This window comes from Salvelinus namaycush, unplaced genomic scaffold (genome assembly GCF_016432855.1).
Source record: "Salvelinus namaycush isolate Seneca unplaced genomic scaffold, SaNama_1.0 Scaffold190, whole genome shotgun sequence".
In the NCBI taxonomy this organism is placed as follows: Eukaryota; Metazoa; Chordata; class Actinopteri; order Salmoniformes; family Salmonidae; genus Salvelinus; species Salvelinus namaycush.
In genome coordinates this window covers 26,952-48,362 of record NW_024058675.1, presented here as the reverse complement: position 1 = coordinate 48,362, position 21,411 = coordinate 26,952, and the positions used below count along the sequence as shown (strand labels likewise).

Genomic DNA, 21,411 nt, shown 5'->3' with positions numbered 1-21,411 from the left:
GTTTTGTTCCCAAGCCTGAAATCTCTCTTCCCATAGCCTGGTCCCAGACCGGTTTTCTGTTGTCCTGCCAAAATGACTATAAGGTGTTGGCTTGGCTCCATCACAAACCGATCTGACAACAGTCTCTCTCTGTTCCATCTTTTCTCATTCTTCTTCTCTGGTTTTGGGAGCAGCATAGAGTACATACCAACACATTCCATGCTGTCTGTCAGTTGGTTGTCTCTCTCAAAAAGCTGTTGAATATTATTTTTTTTTATTCTAATAATGTGTATACCAGATTTAAGTCTTCACTATTTCTGAGAATGGGGCCTTCTCCTTCCTGAATTTAGCAATAATGTTTTGAAAAAGTGTGCAGAAATGTGATGACAGGACTATATTGATATTAATGGGCAGAATCATACAACATTCCCTGAGTTGCCTCTCCAACTCCATTGGCGCTAGCCTGGCTCCAGATCTGTTTGTGCTTTTACCTACTTCATGCTATCATTCAAGCCAAGATGAGAAGTGGCACGGTGGCACAAACAGACTGGTACCCAGGCTACATTGGTGTTGGCAAGACCGCACAAGCAGATCTGGGATCCAGGCTAACAACCTGCCTTGTACTTCCTGCTGTCTTAACACGTAAAGCTGCCTAACACGTCGTCATAGACGGACCGACGCTACATAGTTAGTAGAGGTGTCATCTCTAGTCACTGAGCCTGGGGACGAGGTGTTCATCTCTAGTCACTGAGCCTGGGGACGAGGTGTTCATCTCTAGTCACTGAGCCTGGGGACGAGGTGTTCATCTCTAGTCACTGAGCCTGGGGACGAGGTGTTCATCTCTAGTCACTGAGCCTGGGGACGAGGTGTCATCTCTAGTCACTGAGCCTGGGGACGAGGTTAGTAGAGGTGTTATGCAATCATGAAGCGGGTTTTACCTCCATCAAAAGCTTTGGTTTCTGTTCATCTGTTGGCTCTACTTAACATAGACACATGTTATGCAACTCGAGGGCCACATCGGGATTTTGAAATTCAACAGAGGGATGCAATTTTTGGGGGGGACCAATTGCTTGTTAAAATCAATTTGCGGCGGCCTCCAGAGTGGCACAGCGGTCTAAGGCGTCATTATAGACCCAGGTTCGATCCCAGGCTGTGTCATAGCTGGCCGTGACTGGGAGACCCATGAGGCGGCGCACAATTGGCCCAGCGACGTCCGGGTTAGGAGAGGGTTTGGCAGGCCGAGATTTCCTTGTCCCATCGCGCTCTAGCGACTCCTGTGGCGGGCCGGGCGCAGTGCACGCTGATAGTCGCCAGGTGTACTGTGTTTCCTCTGACACATTGGTGCGGCTGGCTTCCGGGTTAAGTGGGCATTGTGTCAAGAAGCGGTGCGGCTTGGCCGGGGTCGTGTTTCGCAGGACGCACGGCTCTCGACCTTCGCCTCTGCCGACTCCGTACGGGAGTTGCAGCGATGGGACAAGACTATAACTACCAAATTGGATACCACGAAATTGGGTATTCAGATGCTGGGTAAGTTTATAATTTTTGCCAACTAATGGTTAAGGTTAGGATTGCGGGAGGGGAAGCTGATCCTAGATCTGTACCTAAGAGAAACTTGGTTTCTTGATTTAACAGCACATTGGAACACAGCCTGGTCTCATAGACCTGACGTAACATAGTAAAAGTAAATCCACGGATACTAATTAGTATGATATGTTACGTTTGGTTACATGAGACAGATGGTTACTGAAGGTAAAAACTAAAGTAGGGTGGTTGGTTGAGGTGGACGGGTGGACGTTTAAAGCGAACGTCTTGTAAACGTTGCGACTCTGCAACTACTTAACATGTTCGCTAACCTTTCCCCTAATCTTAACATGTTCGCTAACCTTTCCCCTAATCTTAACATGTTCGCTAACCTTTCCCCTAATCTTAACATGTTCGCTAACCTTTCCCCTAATCTTAACATGTTCGCTAACCTTTCCCCTAATCTTAACATGTTCGCTAACCTTTCCCCTAATCTTAACATGTTCGCTAACCTTTCCCCTAATCTTAACATGTTAGCTAACCTTTCCCCTAATCTTAACATGTTAGCTAACCTTTCCCCTAATCTTAACATGTTCGCTAACCTTTCCCCTAATCTTAACATGTTCGCTAACCCTTCCCCTTTAACGTAACTCCTAAACTAACTGTTAGCCATCTAACTAGAATCCGTAACATATCATACGTTTTGCAAATTCGTAACATACAAAATGGGTGACGGACTTTCACAAAATGAATACATTACGAAACATAACATATCATATCAAATGGAGTGTCTGGGATTTCCATATAGAATAGTAGGAAATGATCTGAGACCAGGTTATGGAACAAGGTACTAGACTAGCTTCAGACCAGGGACTATGAAATCCTCCCCCCACCGTTATCAAGTGCATTACAAACCGACTCTATTTCATCATCCAGATAATGTCCGTGTATGAATTTATATTTATCGCGCTTGTTCAGTGTTATTTATTAAATTTAAAAAAACTAACTGGCAACAAGTTAAAAATATATTTTTTTATAAATGCTGATTGAAATATTTAGCAAAATCACTAAGGATCGAGGTTTATGTGTACTTGTGTTAATATTGGCAACTACTGCACCGAGCTAAATGATACATTTACATTCAGGGACGAGTTGGTTCATCTTGACCCTCCGCTGTTAGTTACTGATTGACTGGGGACCTGATATGAGTGATGTTTTGTAACAAAGATCCTTGCTGTCTTTTTTTCAAACCGATTTATCAACTACAGTATGTACAGTGCAGAGCTGAGCTTTGGGAACGTTACACGTGTCCGTTTTCACATGGAAAGCAAGTGACATAGCGGTGTTAAGTAACTTTTACAGTATATTTTAGAAGCCTGAGTTTTGAACATACAGGTCAGCTTGACTGGAATGTAATGCCCCTAAACAGTGACCCAGATAAACACTATTACCAAATGGCACCCTATTCCCTACATAGTACACTACTTTTAACCAGAGCCCTGTGGGCCTTGGTCACAAGTAGTGCACTTTGACTGTTTGCATCCCAAATAGCACCCTATCTTCTACTATCGCCACGTTATCCCGTTATCTATGAGAACTTACTAACCCTACCCCTCCCTCTGGTTATTGTCCCCACGTAGTACTGCCTGACTGTCACTCACAGACTGTCACTAAATCAATGACTTCCCCTCACTAGCTGCTGAGGATCAGTGACATCACAATGGCAGGGCTCTGTTCTAAATGACACCCTCTTTCCTATATATATATAGTGTACTACTTTTCAACAGGGCCCATAGGGCTATTAGTCAAAAGTATTGCACTACATAGGGAAAAAGGGTGCAATTTGGCATGTAGTGTATGTATGAGGACATTCAGTCCCCCAATGACAACCTCAGTCCACCCAGCCCTTCACAGCATCTCTCCACACACACAGACAGAGATCAATAAAAAAGGCTCCTGGTCTCAGTGTGGTGGACTACAGAGCTAAATAGGAATTGAGGGATGAGTCCCAAATGGGTACCCTAGTCACACACACACAGAGACAGAGACATATCAAACGATGACCAACAGGGACTGCTGGCCGCCACCACCTGATCGTTGAAGGAAATTGAGCATAGAAATGTCTGGTGATGATCACTTCCATTTATATACTGAACCAAAAAAATGTATGCAACATGTAAAGTGTTGGTCCCATGTTTCATGAGCTGAAATAAACGATCCCAGAAATGTTCCATACGCACAAAAAGCTTATTTCTCATCTAACATTTTCTGCATAAATTAGTTTACATCCCTGTTAGTGAGCATTTCTCCTTTGCCAAGATAATCCATCCACCTGACAGGTAAGGCATATCAAGAAGCTGATTAAACAGCATGATCATTACACAGGTGCACCTTGTGCTGGGAACAATAAAATGCCATTCTAAAATGTGCTGTTTTGTCACACAACACAATGCCACAGATGTCTCAAGATTTGAGGGAGCGTGCAAATGGCATGCTGACTGCAGGTATGTCCACCAGAGTGTTAAATTCTCTACCAGAAGCCACTTCCAACAATTTTTTGAGAATTTGGCAGCATGTCCAACCGGCCTCACAACCTCAGACCACGTGTAACCATGCAAGCCTAGGACCTCCACATCCGGCTTCTAGACCTGTGGGATCGTCTGAAACCAGTCACCCGGACAGCTGATGAAACTGTGGGTTTGCAAAACCAAAGATTTTCTTCACAAACTGTCAGAAACTGTCTCAGGGAAGCTCATCTGCTCGTCGTCCTCACCAGGGTCTTGACCTGACTGCAGTTCGGGGATTTAATGGACTTCGGTGAGGAGTGTACTCACGGATGAATCCCGGTTTTAACTGTACCGGGCAGATGGCATCGTGTGGGCGAGCGGTTTGCTGATGTCTACGTTTTGAACAGAGTACCCAATGGTGGTTGGGTTATGGTACGGGCAGGCATAAGCTACGGACAATGAACACAACTGTATTTTATCGATGGCAATTTGAATGCACAGAGATACCGTGATGAGATCCTGAGGCCCATTGTCATGCCATTCATCTGCCACCATCACCTCATGTTCCAGCATGATAATGTACGGCCCCATGTCGCTAGGATCTGTACACAATTCCTGGAAGCTGAACATTTTCCGGTTCTTCCATGGCCTGCATACTCACCCATTTGAGCATGTTTGGGATGCTCTGGATCGACGTGTACGAAAGTGTTCCAGTTCCCACCAATATCCAGCAACTTGGCACAGCCATTGAAGAGGAGTGGGACAACATTCCACAATCTGCCTGATCAACTCTATGTGAAGGAGATGTGTTGCGCTGCATGAGGCAAATGGTGGTCACACCAGATACTGACTGGTTTTCTGATCCATGCCCCCTACCTTATGCATCTGTTGGTCACAGATACCTTATCTGTATTCCCAGTCATGTGAAATCCATAGATTAGGGGTTAATTTATTTATTTCAATTGACTGATTTCCTCATATGAACTGTAGAATCTTTGAAAATGTTGCACGTTGTGTTTATATTGTTTGTGCAGTGTAGGTTAGTTAGCATGTAATGCTACCTCTAGTCAATTTAGATACATGAGTTCATGGGTTGCAATCAATCTCGCCAGAATACCAGTAAGCACCTAGGTCAGATGTATATATGTGTGTGTGTGTGTATATATATATATATCTATATGTGTGTGTGTGTCCACTTAGGTTGAAGTCATTAAAACTAATTTTTCAACCACTCCACAAATTTCTTGTTAAACTATAGTTTTGGCAAGTCGGTTGTGTCATGCACAAAGTAGATGTCCTAAGTCATTTTTCCAACAATTGTTTACAGACAGATTATTTCACTGTATCACAATTCCAGTGGGTCAGAAGTTTACATACACTAAGTTGACAGTGCCTGTAAACAGCTTGGAAAATTCCAGAAAATGATGTCATGGCTTTAGAAGCTTCTGATAGGCTAATTGACACCATTTGAGTCAATTGGAAGTGTACCTGTGGATGTATTTCAAGGCCTACCTTCAAACACAATGCCTCTTTGCTTGACATCATGGGAAAATCAAAAGAAATCAGCCAACACCTCAGGAAAAAAAGGGAAAAAAGCCAGACTACGGTTTGCAACTGCATATGGGGTCAAAGATCTTACTTTTTGGAGAAATGTCCTCTGGTCTGATGAAACTGTTTGGCCATAATGACCATCGTTATGTTTGGAGGAAAAAGGGGGATGGTTGCAAGCCGAAGAACACCATCCCAACCGTGAAGCACGGGGGTGGCAGCATCATGTTGTGGGGGTGCTTTGCTGCAGGAGGGACTGGTGCACTTCACAAAATAGATGGCATCACGAGGGACGAAAATTATGTGGATATATTGAAGCAAGATCTCAAGACATCAGTCAGGATGTTAGCTTGGTCGCAAATGGGTCTTCCAAATGGACAATGACCCCAAGCATACTTCCAAAGTTGTGGCAAAATGGCTTAAGGACAACAAAGTCAAGGTATTGGAGTGGCCATCACAAAGCCCTGACCTCAATCCTATAGAAAATTTGTGGGCAGGACTGAAAAAGTGTGTGCGAGGAAGGACCTGACTCAGTCACACCAGCTCTGTCAGGAGGAATGGGCCAAAATTCACCCAACTTATTGTGGGAAGCTTGTGGAAGGCTACCCGAAACGTTTGACCCAAGTTCAACAATTTAAAGGCAATGCTACCAAATACTAATTGAGTGTATGTAAACTTCTGACCCACTGGGAATGTGATGAAAGAAATTAAAGCTGAAATAAATAATTCTCTACTGTTATTCTGACATTTCACATTCTTAAAATAAAGTGGTGATCCTAACTGACCTAAGACAGGGAACTTTTACTACAAGTTTAAATGTATTTGGCTAAAGTGTATGTAAACTTCCGACATAACTGTATGTATGTATGTATGTATCTATATAGGTTATAATAAATAAATATACACACGTTATAATATATCTATATGTATAGATATAGAATAACATATATAGATATAGAGTAGCATATAGATGTATTAACATATATTATAACACAGATAAGATCCATTATAACAGAAGTATTAACATATCTCATAACATATAGATGTATTAACACATATATCATAACACATATTATAACAAATAGATATTAATACATATATATTATAACATATAGATGTGTTAACATAGATATATTATAACATATAGATGTATTATAACATAGATAATAATACATATAATTTATAACATATAGATGTATTATAACATATAGATGTATTATAACATATAGATATTAATACATATATATTATAACAAATAGATGTAAATACATATAGATATTAATACATATTATAACATATAGATGTGTTAACATATATATATTATAACATATAGATGTATTATAACACAGATATTATAACATATAGATGTGTTAACAGATATATCATAACACATATAACAAATAGATATTAATACATATATATTATAACATATAGATGTAAATACATATAGATATTAATACATATATTATAACATATAGACGTGTTAACATAAACTCAGCAAAAAAAAGAAATGTCCCTTTTTCAGGACCCTGTAGTTCAAAGATAATTCGTAAAAATCCAAATAACTTCACAGATCTTCATTGTAAAGGGTTTAAACACTGTTTCCCATGCTTGTTCAATGAACCATAAACAATTAATGAAGATGCACCTGTGGAACGGTCGTTAAGACACTAACAGCTCACAGACGGTAGGCAATTAAGGTCACAGTTATGACAAATTAGGACACTAAAAGAGGCCTTTCTACTGACTCAAAACACCAAAAGAAAGATGCCCAGGGTCCCTGCTCATCTGTGTGAACGTGCCTTAGGCATGCTGCAAGGAGGCATGAGGACTACAGATGTGGCCAGGGTAATAAATTGCAATGTCCGTACTGTGTGACGCCTAAGACAGCGCAACAGGGAGAGAGGATGGACAGCTGATCGTCCTCGCAGTGGCAGACCACGTGTAACAACACCTGCACAGAATCGGTACAGGGTGGCAACTGCCAAAGTTACACCAGGAACGCACAATCCCTGCATCAGTGCTCAGACTGTCCACAATAGGCTGAAGGAGGCTGGACTGAGGGCTTGTAGGCCTGTTGTAAGGCGGGTCCTCACCAGACATCACCGGCAACAACGTCGCCTATGGGCACAAACCCACCGTCGCTGGACCAGATAGGAGTGGCAAGTTGTGCCCGGATTTCAATCCCATTGAGCACGTCTGGGACCTGTTCGACCGGAGGGTGAGGGCTAGGGCCATTCCCCCAGAAATGTCCAGGAACTTGCAGGTGCCTTGGTGGAAGAGTGGGGTAACACCCCACAGCAAGAACTGGCAAATCTGGTGCAGTCCATGAGGAGGAGATGCACTGCAGTACTTAATGCAGCTGGTGGCCACACCAGATACTGACTGTTACTTTTGATTTTGACCCCCCCCCCCCCCACCCCCCCTTTGTTCAGGGACACATTATTCAATTTCTGTTAGTCACATGTCTGTGGAACTTGCTCAGTTGTTGAATATTGTTATGTTCATACAAATATTTACACATGTTAATTAAGATTGCTGAAAATAAACGCAGTTGACAGTGATGAAGTTTCTTTTTTTTGCTGAGTTTAGTCAGATAAAGGATGATTGACATAACATTAAAACAGTTCTCAAGGCCTGAAAACATCGGACAAACTTTATTGGAGTGAACTCTCACAAATAACTTTAACCACAAACAGACTGTGGGGTAAAGTACTGTAACGACCCTGGGTTTATAAGCGCGGAAATCGACTCTGCCGTTTGAGCATGCTTTTCCGGCACAGTCGATAGCGCGCCGGACCTCGGGCTAGAAGGTCGAGGGTTCGAGACCTGCTCCTTACGGTTTCATTACACTGGTGTCAGAAGTGGGATAAACCCAGGGTCGTTACAGTACCATTGGCAACACACTGGATAGTATGCGAATAGTTTCGTACAAGAGAAAGGGGAACTAATAACAATTGGACTGATATGAGCTAGCTAGCTAGACCTCCATTTCCCTGTCATTTTCAGCAAAGCAACGTTAGCTTTGAGCCACGGTGCTATCGAATCCTGTAACGAACTCATCACAGAGAAGAGTCCTCGTTTCTTCTGAAGTCGACAAGGACCTGGAAATATTACTCATTGTTTCTCTATTTCATAGCGATGCTTATATCTTGTTAGAAGAGACGCAAAGGCATTTTAGTGGAGTGTTGTTGTTGAAGCTCTGACACCACTTAGAGCTGTGTGAGAGTCTAAATAGTCCGGGTTGACGCAAAGATCTGGCCCGTTAATAAATATGTATAAATATGTAGAAAATGAACACGAACTCCTTCAATATATATGACACTTTCTTATGCGAGTAAAAAAATGCATCATCATGCCCAATAAATATGAAATCAAAGCGGAACCTTGTTAAACTGTATGATACCCGGAAGATTTAGCTATCAGAACGGTTTCCTGTTTGGAGGAAAATCTACTTGTATCAAGTTGACATTGAACACGTTCAGCATTAAACATGGTTTCTCTGTCTTTAAACTCGTTAAAAACAATTATGCGGGCGATGGTGGACAGTCCGGGATTTGATCGAGTTTTAAGTAAGGTATGTCACAGTAAAACAAATTATATTTTACGAGTTACTGTACAAGAGACGCGTACTGAAAGCACCGGAGGTGGCTTCCCAACTCCACCCATTTACCTACCTTGACAGGCTTGTTGTGTATGTGGAAAAACAAGTGTTTTCACGACACCTTTACATTTGATCTCGTTACCTAGAGTGAATCTCAATTGTATTTTCTTGATTTCTCACGTCCTCCCACGTGTCCTTCTCGATGCACATTGGAGCAGAATATCTGAGGTTCCTCCAATGCATTTTGAGGAGGAAAGTAGAGGACACAAGGAAATACAATTGAGAATTACCCCTAGTCTTGCAACTCTGATATAGTACAGCGCCCTCTTCTTTAATTGATCCAAGGGATAATTAATGACTGGTTGTCTGTTCCCCAGGTGGACATTGTGACAGCCAGCCCAGGGAAAGTGGTGTGTGAGTTTAAAGTGGAAGAGGAGCACACAAACCGAGGGGGCACCCTTCACGGGGGTCTGACAGCAACACTGGTCGACGTCATCTCCACCACTGCCATCATGTACACGGAACGGGGGGCACCCGGTGTCAGCGTGGACATGAACATCACGTGAGTTTTATAGTTAAATTACAGTAGCTAGGTGATAAATGGGGAATATAGCCTGGTCTCAGAGCTATTTGTGCGGTTTGGTATGAATAGCACAAAGACTGGTACCCAGGCTTGATAATATACTTGTAGAATTAACAGAATGCATGTGCTCTATGTAGAGCTGTTTTGGTTTTCTAGTCTTGGGCTGAGCCCGAACTCTAGGTCTCTACAAGTCACACACTGTAATAGGTGAAGGAGTAGAGAGTAACCCGTTGTCATAACACTGAAAAGGAACATCTCACTGTCTGAAAATAGCACTCTAGGGCTCTGGTCTAAAGTGCACAAAAAGGGTTCCATTGAGGACACATCCACTGAATGGAACAACTGTTTTACCGACAGGTACATGAATGCTGCCAAGATAGGTGAGGACGTGCTGATCACAGCCACGGTGTTGAAGCAAGGACGGACCCTGGCATTCGCTACTGTAGACCTCACTAGCAAAGCCTCTGGGAAACTCATCGCACAAGGAAGACACACAAAGCACCTTGGGAGTTAGATCAGCTGCTCGGTGTGGGGTGATGTTGCCCCCACACACAGGTCTTGGGTCAGTTTAGCATTCCCCCCCACCACTAATGTTTAAGATTGGGGGAGGGTTTTTTTTTTTTGCATGTCATTCTGCTGTAAATATATATACACTTTGTGTACACAGAATAAAAACACACCAGGAAATACTTTCAAATGTTACATTGTATTGGGATTTGTTCAGCCGTGTTGATTTCTAGATGCATAAAAAAATAAAAAATAAACTGAAATGAACCACCTTTAAATCCAACATATTGAATCAACAAAGAAAACCCTCAATTAAATGTAGACTGATTTGTGCCTTATTTACTCCAGCAAAGCAACAAAAAAACACCCCCATTTTACATTTTATAAGCACTGCAACAATTAGTACTCTTTAGGATACTTGTCTATCAAATTAAAAGGAACAAACATGTAACGATCCCATTAATTTCAACTCAACCTGTTCCATTGTTAGGTACATTAATTCTTCCATATACACCCCCATGCCAACCCACACCCAGAAAAAAACAAAAACAGATTTCAGTAGCTTGAATGGCGTGCGTGGTAACAACCTTCAGCCTTTAAACCTTGTGTCGGGTCCGCACCACACGATTCACAATACTGTCTGTCAACTTCCTCCCATCAGTTCCCAACTATACTCCAGATATTACTAATGGTGTTCCTGGCATATTTCACAGGAAAAGCAAATGAACCCAGAAAAAAAAAAAAAAGCCAACATTAAACAAGGGCGTCTTAAAAGGACAAATAAAAGATGTGAATACCTACACCAAATGATTTGACAAATACTCCTTCACCTTTTATCTTTGCTTTACAGGAGACGTTTGTACGCCACCTAGACTGACCCGTCATAGATTGTAGCTAGTCGTTCTAGAACAACACCCCCCAAGTATGTTTTCCTCTAACCCAGCTTTGAAATGACAGAAGCTTTTCCAATCTGTTATGACATGGGTTACAATGTGTCCAGCAGAGACAGGGGACCCCTGTGAACGTCATAAAAAAAAACCTGTGTGGCTTTGTTCCTGCTTGGTAGCAACATAAAGAGTTCCTTCAGTGACTGCTCTGTGTCGTTGATTGTGCAGCTCCAGGGGAATAACCAACCACTCAAAATCAATGTTCGTGCAGGTTCAAAATAAAATACAAGATGGATGGTGGAGGGAGGGTGGATAAAAGGGAGAACCAATCCAAAACTGGTAGGAGCAGAGCTAGGGGGAGGAAGCTTGGTAGGTAAGGGAAAAACCAAATATGGATTATTTTTTAAATTAGCTTCAGGAAGATGGAAACCAACAAACAAGAGGAGATCCAAGCAGCAGTTCTATTCAATGGAAGGATGTGTGGTGGATGAGAGAGAGATCAACTTGCTTCAGTGGCTTAGGGGTTAAATCTTCCTTGTGTTGTGGGCGGAAGCCATGGAGGCCGGCTGGCCCTAGTCGGGCATGTACGGGAGGAGATGATCTTCGATGTCGCCAACGCCCCAGCACGTTAGCTGGTCCTGGGGCAGGTACAGGCAAAGGCTGCACAACTTAAAAACTGTGGCCTTGGTTTTAGGAGTCTGACAGGGGAGAGAAAGGATGACAAGAGAAAACATGGTTGATAACGAGTGAGAGAAGGGGCGACAACAGGGGAGGGAAGGGGCGACAACAGGGGAGGGAAGGGGCGACAACAGGGGAGGGAAGGGGCGACAACAGGGGAGGGAAGGGGCGACAACAGGGGAGGGAAGGGGCGACAACAGGGGAGGGAAGGGGCGACAACAGGGGAGGGAAGGGGCGACAACAGGGGAGGGAAGGGGCGACAACAGGGGAGGGAAGGGCGAGACCATAGAATCTATTATTAATAAATGTAATTTCACTAATATATGCTATTTCTTTGGGTTAGACATTGTCCCATGACAGAGGACTGAATGATCCTTTAACACCTACGTGAGTGCTCCAATTAGAGGTCTTAGCTTCCCCAAAACCATTGTGACTGGCGGTGACAGGTTAGCATCGAGGACAGAAGGAATGTTAGGCACAATCAACAGGCCTGGAGCGTGGCAAGACAGGCCTGGAGCGTGGCAAGACAGGCCTGGAGCGTGGCAAGACAGGCCTGGAGCGTGGCAAGACAGGCCTGGAGCGTGGCAAGACAGGCCTGGAGCGTGGCAAGACAGGCCTGGAGCGTGGCAAGACAGGCCTGGAGCGTGGCAAGACAGGCCTGGAGCGTGGCAAGACAGGCCTGGAGCGTGGCAAGACAGGCCTGGAGCGTGGCAAGACAGGCCTGGAGCGTGGCAAGACAGGCCTGGAGCAAGGTTTGGTTTGGCAACATTGTCTGAATGATTTGCCTAATTCAAATCATTTCAATAGGCTCTTAGCTTCCCCAAAGTCATCGTGTTCCCGCACTAGGCTGAGTGGCAACATGTCATCGTGTTCCCGCACTAGGCCGAGTGGCAACATGTCATCGTGTTCCCGCACTAGGCCGAGTGGCAACATGTCATCGTGTTCCCGCACTAGGCCGAGTGGCAACATGTCATCGTGTTCCCGCACTAGGCCGAGTGGCAACATGTCATCGTGTTCCCGCACTAGGCCGAGTGGCAACATGTCATCGTGTTCCCGCACTAGGCCGAGTGGCAACATGTCATCGTGTTCCCGCACTAGGCCGAGTGGCAACATGTCATCGTGTTCCCGCACTAGGCCGAGTGGCAACATGTCATCGTGTTCCCGCACTAGGCCGAGTGGCAACATGTCATCGTGTTCCCGCACTAGGCCGAGTGGCAACATGTCATCGTGTTCCCGCACTAGGCCGAGTGGCAACATGTCATCGTGTTCCCGCACTAGGCCGAGTGGCAACATGTCATCGTGTTCCCGCACTAGGCCGAGTGGCAACATGTCATCGTGTTCCCGCACTAGGCCGAGTGGCAACATGTCATCGTGTTCCCGCACTAGGCCGAGTGGCAACATGTCATCGTGTTCCCGCACTAGGCCGAGTGGCAACATGTCATCGTGTTCCCGCACTAGGCCGAGTGGCAACATGTCATCGTGTTCCCGCACTAGGCCGAGTGGCAACATGTCATCGTGTTCCCGCACTAGGCTGAGTGGCAACATGTTTCAGTTGACATCTGAAGTCAGACACACGTACTTGTTTTAAAATGAGGTGTCTGTCCGCCACTTTACGCCTACGTTCCAGATGACACCCTATTCCCTACATAGTGCACTGCCTTTGATCAGAGTGCAATGGACCCTGGTCTAAAGTAGTGTCCCACCTGGGACGCAGGCCCAGATGGATCAACAGCTGTCTGGAGCTAAAGCAAGAGAGACGTGACTCGTCCCCCGCCCACCTTGCTGACAAGCCCTATCAACCTAGTGGCACCCTATATAGGTCACCACGTCTGACCAGAGCCCTAGGGGTGGTAAGCTCAGCTGTGCTGTGAATGGACTGACCTGTAAGTGCTGTCGGTCCATAAAGAGGGAGACGGACTAACCTGTAAGTGCTGTCGGTCCATAAAGAGGGAGACGGACTGACCTGTAAGTGCTGTCGGTCCACAAAGAGGAAGATGGACTGACCTGTAAGTGCTGTCGGTCCATAAAGAGGGAGACGGACTGACCTGTAAGTGCTGTCGGTCCACAAAGAGGAAGACGGACTGACCTGTAAGTGCTGTCGGTCCATAAAGAGGGAGACGGACTGACCTGTAAGTGCTGTCGGTCCACAAAGAGGGAGACGGACTGACCTGTAAGTGCTGTCGGTCCACAAAGAGGGAGACGGACTGACCTGTAAGTGCTGTCGGTCCATAAAGAGGAAGACGGACTGACCTGTAAGTGCTGTCGGTCCATAAAGAGGAAGACGGACTGACCTGTAAGTGCTGTCGGTCCATAAAGAGGAAGACGGACTGACCTGTAAGTGCTGTCGGTCCATAAAGAGGGAGACGGACTGACCTGTAAGTGCTGTCGGTCCATAAAGAGGGAGACGGACTGACCTGTAAGTGCTGTCGGTCCATAAAGAGGGAGACGGACTGACCTGTAAGTGCTGTCGGTCCATAAAGAGGGAGACGGACTGACCTGTAAGTGCTGTCGGTCCATAAAGAGGGAGACGGACTGACCTGTAAGTGCTGTCGGTCCATAAAGAGGGAGACGGACTGACCTGTAAGTGCTGTCGGTCCATAAAGAGGGAGACGGACTGACCTGTAAGTGCTGTCGGTCCATAAAGAGGGAGACGGACTGACCTGTAAGTGCTGTCGGTCCATAAAGAGGGAGACGGACTGACCTGTAAGTGCTGTCGGTCCATAAAGAGGGAGACGGACTGACCTGTAAGTGCTGTCGGTCCATAAAGAGGAAGACGGACTGACCTGTAAGTGCTGTCGGTCCATAAAGAGGAAGACGGACTGACCTGTAAGTGCTGTCGGTCCATAAAGAGGGAGACGGACTGACCTGTAAGTGCTGTCGGTCCATAAAGAGGAAGACGGACTGACCTGTAAGTGCTGTCGGTCCATAAAGAGGGAGACGGACTGACCTGTAAGTGCTGTCGGTCCATAAAGAGTGAGACGGACTGACCTGTAAGTGCTGTCGGTCCATAAAGAGGGAGACGGACTGACATGTAAGTGCTGTCGGTCCATAAAGAGGAAGACGGACTGACCTGTAAGTGCTGTCGGTCCATAAAGAGGGAGACGGACTGACCTGTAAGTGCTGTCGGTCCATAAAGAGGGAGACGGACTGACCTGTAAGTGCTGTCGGTCCATAAAGAGGGAGACGGACTGACCTGTAAGTGCTGTCGGTCCATAAAGAGGGAGACGGACTGACCTGTAAGTGCTGTCGGTCCATAAAGAGGGAGACGGACTGACCTGTAAGTGCTGTCGGTCCATAAAGAGGAAGACGGACTGACCTGTAAGTGCTGTCGGTCCATAAAGAGGGAGACGGACTGACCTGTAAGTGCTGTCGGTCCATAAAGAGGGAGACGGACTGACCTGTAAGTGCTGTCGGTCCATAAACAGGAAGACGGACTGACCTGTAAGTGCTGTCGGTCCATAAAGAGGGAGACGGACTGACCTGTAAGTGCTGTCGGTCCATAAAGAGGGAGACGGACTGACCTGTAAGTGCTGTCGGTCCATAAAGAGGAAGACGGACTGAGCTGGGTTGTTCATAACCATTCCGGCCTTGTCCCTCCTGCCGACAGCATGTAACAACTGCTTCTCGTAGTCTCCATGATGAAACTCAAACTTGGCCTGTGGATAAACAAACACATATTGGATACCACACTTAATAAAATGGATAAACAGAGATACTACGTTCACCATGACTGGCCCTCAACGTAACAGCATAGAATACTCCTTGAATATGGGGCGGCAGCGTAGCCTAGTGGTTAGAGCGTTGGACTAATAACCGAAAGGTTAGAAGATTGAATCCCCAAACCGACAAGGTAAAAATCTGTCGTTCTGCCCCTGAACAAGGGAGTTAACCCACGGTTCCCTGGTAGGCTGTCATTGAAAATAAGAATGTGTTCTTAACTTACTTGCCTAGTTACATAAAGGTCAAATTAAAAAAACACTATATATATATATATATATTACATTTGAATTCAGCGGCCTAGTGAATAGGAGGTGTAGCTATTTGATGAAGGAAGCTGAATGTTTTAACCTGAACAGGCCTGAAGGGTTCTTCCTCGGCCCCCTTCCATCTGGAGAACAAGAGACAGACTATCTTCTCTATGTCGTTACGCGGCCACAGGATGAAGTCCATCTCCTGGGTGCATCCTATGACATCCTGCAACAACAACAGAGAAGCACAACAGTCAATTAACAGCCCGTCACCTACCTACACAGGGCTCTGGGCAAAAAAGAGTGCACTGTGTCACTAGCTAGGTTCCCATCCAATTTAGCGACAGATTTCCATGTGAATATTCAAATAATTTCCCCACCAGTGGTGTTTTTCCACCAAACTGACTTGTTGCTGATAAAAATCAAGTGTGCGATGACGTAGTGCACACAAAGTGGACTTTCCCCCCCCCCCCCCATCTACCGAATTAAACTCTGAAGTTCATGTGTTCACATTTAACGATAATTCTCACAAACTGCTGTGTTAAATAGTAAACGTGCCCATTCTGGTCTTGGCATGTGCGCTCTAGCCAACAGTTCACAGAGGGTGGGTAGGCTAGTCTACATTTTGAGATTATTTATTTGTCAAACGGCAGTCTGGCGTCGATCCTCGCGTCGAAAGGGGCATCGAGCTCATCAACATGCACTTTCACCACCATGTGAAGTTGACCATAACTTATTTAATCTGTAGGCTAATAAACGGCATGGTTTCCCCGAGCAGGGTGGGACATGAACACCCGTCAGTAGTGTACAGACAGCCAGGTCACTGTCAGTGTCTACCCAAGGACAATAGACAATGTGGCAGGCTGGCTGAAACACAACAATGTGAGTCATGCTAGTAGAAATGAGGAACATTCATTGTTGACACTGTTGGATTCTGAGAATATGAAAATATACTTATTCATGTCACTGAGGGAGTGCTGAGGTTTAGAGGGTCTACACCAGAAGTTAATGGTTATAGGAGGAAGGTATATAGTGTGTGCAATTAAGCTTGGAATGTGTTGAGTGCAGGGAAGCGATTACATGCGGCAGGCATTGATAAGGGGAGAGAGCCATGTATTAGAGATGGAGGGGGGTTGAGGTCAGGTCACCTTAAGGGAGAAATAAAAGTTTTTTTTTATTTTATTTTTTTATAAATTTTATCCCCTTTTCTCCCCAATTTTCGTGGTATCCAATCGCTAGTAATTACTATCTTGTCTCATCGCTACAACTCCCGTACGGGCTCGGGAGAGACGAAGGTCGAAAGCCATGCATCCTCCGAAGCACAACCCAACCAAGCCGCACTGCTTCTTTAACATAGCGCGCCTCCAACCCGGAAGTCAGCCGCACCAATGTGTCAGAGGAAACACCGTGCACCTGGCCCCCTTGGTTAGCGCGCACTGCGCCCGGCCCGCCACAGGAGTCGCTGGAGCGCGATGAGACAAGGATATCCCTACCGGCCAAACCCTCCCTAACCCGGACGACGCTAGCCCAATTGTGCGTCGCCCCACGGACCTCCCGGTCGCGGCCGGCTGCGACAGAGCCTGGGCGCGAACCCAGAGACTCTGGTGGCGCAGTTAGCACTGCGATGCAGTGCCCTAGACCACTGTGCCACCCGGGAGGCCCTGAGAAATAAAAGTTTATGGCCCGTATCACTAGTGTCGTGCCTAGCAGTAAAGAACAATGTTTGTACAGATGTGTAGGAGGAAGGTTTACATATCAGTGCTTGTGTGAAAATGTTTGTCTAATGCAGCTGTATTGATCCTCTGGGAAGAATCAACTTGGTTAAGCTTTCATACTGTCCGTTGAGTTTTTAACTCTTGAGAAAGAGAACCTAACAACATGGAGGAAAGCCCAACTGTGCCCTTGGCGGTGTGTGTACGCACATGGTTTGGTAGGTTCGCCACCAACGGAAGGAATTTGGGTTCTTGACTTACCCTGCGCATTGATTGGTAGCGTGGGGCGTGCAACTGCACAACATCTTTCTGCATCAGTTCCATGGAACTCTGGAGGGAATAGCTGGAATCCTGCACACCTTTCAGGATATTCTCTTCATAGTTGTTGGTCATCACCGGTAGGACTTCAGCTACCTCGAACAGGGCAGACTTCTTCTTCTGAAGGAGCAGAGAGGACAGGGAAGAGAATAACAACAACCGTGCAGACGACTTCTGCCATAGGAGTGAGCAGAAAGAGAGGAAATGGAAGACATTAAAGGGATACTTTGGTATTTTGACAATGAGGCCCTTTATCTATTTCCCCCCCCCCAGAGTCAGATGAACTCGTGGATACCATTTTAAATTTCTCTGTGTCCAGTGTGAAGGAAGTTAAGAGGTAGTTTTTCACTAGCCGATGCTAAATAGTGTTGCCTGAATTATACTTGCTAACGCAGGCAGAAACAAAATGGTCTCCACGAGTTAAAATGGGCCTCTGGGGAAGTAGGACCTCATTGCTTCCTCCATAATAGTCACCTTGTCCTTGAACACAAAGGCTATGTAGATCTTGAAGTCAAACTGGTCAGCCAAAGATTCCCTTTTCTTTCGGATCTGAGCACGGAGTCGATCTCTAGTTTGGTTTCTTCTCCAGGTTGGGTCCCCCATTATTAGATTTGGATGCTAGGTGTCTTCTCTATTACAGAATATTTTGACTATACTTTCGAGTTGTCTATGTGTAGCTAGTTAGCTACCTTTTACAGAGCGAGAAATCTAAATTATTCTACACTAGCTCTTTCGCAATAACTACCAACTTGAGGAAACGAATGAAATAGCAAGCCATGTCATTTTATTTATTTAAAATAGTTTATGCTCAGGAGGGGGGGGTTCTTAATCAATATTTGGCTACATTTGTTTTATTAATTACTCAAGAAGCCATGTTGTGATTAAAAGTATGACATTCGAATACAGGCCAAATGAACTTTAAATTCAACACATTTGCCTAGTGAAAACAAATTAGCAAATTAAAAATGAGGTACACCTTTTCCTTTAGGTTACTGACAACTACTAACAGAAAGGAGAGCCATTTCCAAAACCCACACTGACACTACTTCTCGCTAATGAAATAGGAGATTACTACACAAACAAAAAAGCAGACAATTCTATTCGTGTCTTCTCAAACTCAAAGCTTCGTCCATGATTGACGCCGTTTGTTTGTGTATATTTCTCGGCAGAGACCGCGTTATGAACGTGTTCCTGAATAACTGGGGGTATAGAAAACCATCATGGCAAGTAAATGTGGATGCCAGAAGACGATGGCACCAAGTTACAACATTGAAGTTTACAGAGTAGTTTGACATCTCCGGGTTTACTGCCATTGAACTGGCCCGCGGCCTTGTTTACTTCCGTTGTCGATACTCATAGTGACGGGACTATTTTAGTTGACTAGTTAACGTGAGCTAGCTAGGCTAAGCAGCATACACTTCAACACTAACTAGTTAGTGGGTCAACTAACTAGCTACATCATTTTACTTCTTGGACGTAATTGAGGCCTATGTCGTGCGGGTTAGTTAGCTAACTAGCTGACAGTCATCTTTCGTTTTACATTTCCGCCGAGTTCTGTCTGGCTTACTTGGTATTTAATGTCGAATGACTTGTCCGGTTGACTGGCTAGCTAACTGTTGTATCTCGGCATTTTAAATGACATTTTGCTTCAATATCATCATGGTGGTTAGGATTCCCGTCGAGAGAACCAACTAGATTTTATTTTACAGACAACAAACGTGTTTCAAAAAAATCTCTTTCACCCGTTGAAGTTGAGGTACTAACTAGCTATCTGCGTTTGTTTTTCCTGCTTTTCTTCAGTCGTCACAACCACCAACTAACCTACATGCCATGTCAAGATAAATTGACAAACCAACTGAAATCCTCCGTTCTTTCAGAGGACACATGACGTGGGTTGTCTCCTGGTGGACCCATATTGAACGATGGTTTTAGTAAAACAGCTTTTTGTTCAGTTCCTTTAAGTATTCGTCCTGGTGTTGTCGGTGTGGTAGCTAGCAGCTCGTCGTTGAACAACCTACCCAAAATGGCTGACCGGCGTCAGACAGCCACACCAAAGATATGTTCTATCTGTGGCTACACCAGAGAGGAAGAGGAAGCGAGAGGCCCAACTCGGCGGAAAAAATCTGTCTCCTTCCAGCTGGTGGCGATGTTTCTCCCACCAAACAAGGAGTTTTTGTATGGAGGTCAATGAGAGAAGTGTCCAATTTGGTCAACGACAACAACAACAAAATGAATGGGTTATTTGCTACGTGAGGTTTATTTGATCGAATTGAAGTTTCGTAATGCTTAAGTTGTTAAGAGTGTACTGATATAAGTAGGATACGTGACATCCCGGCAACTTTGAGAAAAAACACTTTATATTGGAGTTGTCTCCATTTATTTTTATTTAACTAGTAGCATATCATCTTTATTTTATTCATTATACAAAAGTATCAGCAATGAACAACTTACCGTTGTCCGTAAGTAGGCCGTCATTGTAAATACGAATTTGTTCTTAACTGACTTGCCTAGTTAAAAGGTTACATTTTTTTTAAAACATCCCTACATCAAACATGTCTAACAAAACACAAGTTTAAACAAGAAAATCCTAAATACATTCAAAAATAATAATATGTGCAATTGCTCAGTAATTACTCAGATAAATATCTCAATGATTCAGGAAGATGTTATTATTTTTGTTATTCAGTGTGGATAATGTCTTAACAAATCAAATACTTTTTAATGTTGGTGTAGAATTCTGGAATTTTGACTTGGCAACAAGAATAAAAAATTCACAATCCTTTCAATGGTCTTTTATCATTGCAATAGTAACAAATGATGTCCTTCATGTCAAAAACATGGGTAGTGTTCAAAAAGGTTTTCCCAAAAATCTATCAGACATTTACATTCATATAATAAGTGTGTAATATTTTCACCTTGTTTTTCACAGAAAACGCAGATATCATCAATATCGACACATTTGGACAACATAGATATATCGTATGTAGAATCTTAAAGTGCACTTCCTTAAATTCGTTTGATATAAAATATTTGTAAGGCATCAACCAAGCTTTTTTCCAGACAAGGTCCAGAATAAGCATGTTCCAGGTTTAAGTTGGTTCTGTGAATGGAAAATGTGTCTTATGTAATTGAAACAACATTTCTCAAGTAAGCCCCGCCTTCCAAGCTGAGTTCTAGATACGCTCTCTTCCAAGCTGAGTTCTGGATAAGCTCTCTTCCAAGCTGAGTTCTAGATAAGCTCTCTTCCAAACTGAGTTCTAGATAAGCGCTCTTCCAAGCTGAGTTCTAGATAAGCTCTCTTCCAAGCTGAGTTCTAGATAAGCTCTCTTCCAAGCTGAGTTCTGGATAAGCTCTCTTCCAAGCTGAGTTCTAGATAAGCTCTCTTCCAAACTGAGTTCTAGATAAGCGCTCTTCCAAGCTGAGTTCTAGATAAGCTCTCTTCCAAGCTGAGTTCTAGATAAGCTCTCTTCCCAGCTGAGTTCTAGATACGCTCTCTTCCAAGCTGAGTTCTAGATACGCTCTCTTCCAAGCTGAGTTCTGGATAAGCTCTCTTCCAAGCTGAGTTCTGGATAAGCTCTCTTCCAAGCTGAGTTCTAGAT

At 44.5% G+C, this 21,411-nt stretch overlaps 2 protein-coding genes across 4 annotated transcripts; one reads left to right on the top strand and one right to left on the bottom strand.

Moving 5' to 3' along the window:
- Nucleotides 1-8,965: 8,965 nt before the first annotated feature.
- acot13 (acyl-CoA thioesterase 13) lies at nt 8,966-10,439 on the top strand. The gene is made up of 3 exons (XM_038983795.1): nt 8,966-9,132; nt 9,537-9,721; nt 10,100-10,439. Exons 1-3 carry the CDS (start codon nt 9,049-9,051, stop codon nt 10,254-10,256), a joined length of 426 nt encoding a protein of 141 aa, XP_038839723.1. The 5' UTR covers nt 8,966-9,048; the 3' UTR covers nt 10,257-10,439.
- Nucleotides 10,430-19,861, bottom strand: LOC120037825 (uncharacterized protein C6orf62 homolog). 3 transcript variants are annotated; one of them, XM_038983793.1, is made up of 5 exons: nt 18,287-19,861; nt 17,756-17,986; nt 15,883-16,008; nt 15,336-15,470; nt 10,430-11,834 (listed from the first exon to the last, which is right to left on the bottom strand). In XM_038983793.1, the coding sequence occupies exons 1-5, from the start codon at nt 18,413-18,415 to the stop codon at nt 11,709-11,711; spliced, it is 747 nt and encodes a 248-aa protein (XP_038839721.1). In that variant the 5' UTR covers nt 18,416-19,861; the 3' UTR covers nt 10,430-11,708. The 3 variants fall into 3 exon arrangements, with proteins under 3 accessions (XP_038839721.1, XP_038839722.1, XP_038839720.1); XM_038983794.1 differs by having other exon boundaries at nt 17,756-17,932; nt 18,287-19,858; XM_038983792.1 differs by lacking the exons at nt 15,336-15,470; nt 15,883-16,008; nt 17,756-17,986; nt 18,287-19,861 and adding an exon at nt 14,024-15,319.
- Nucleotides 19,862-21,411: the final 1,550 nt, after the last annotated feature.

What these genes read in the sequence shown, in the direction of transcription:
- acot13 (XM_038983795.1), top strand. Translation starts at nt 9,049, where the DNA reads ATGGTTTCTCTGTCTTTAAACTCGTTAAAAACAATTATGCGGGCGATG. An exon ending in TTGATCGAGTTTTAAGTAAG is followed by an intron (nt 9,133 to 9,536) that starts GTATGTCACAGT and finishes TCTGTTCCCCAG; the next exon opens with GTGGACATTGTGACAGCCAG. An exon ending in AGCGTGGACATGAACATCAC is followed by an intron (nt 9,722 to 10,099) that starts GTGAGTTTTATA and finishes TTTTACCGACAG; the next exon opens with GTACATGAATGCTGCCAAGA.
- LOC120037825 (XM_038983792.1), bottom strand. Translation starts at nt 15,274, where the DNA reads ATGGACCGACAGCACTTACAGGTCAGTCCGTCTTCCTGTTTATGGACC. An exon ending in TGGACCGACAGCACTTACAG is followed by an intron (nt 11,835 to 14,023) that starts GTCAGTCCGTCT and finishes CTCCCCTGTCAG; the next exon opens with ACTCCTAAAACCAAGGCCAC.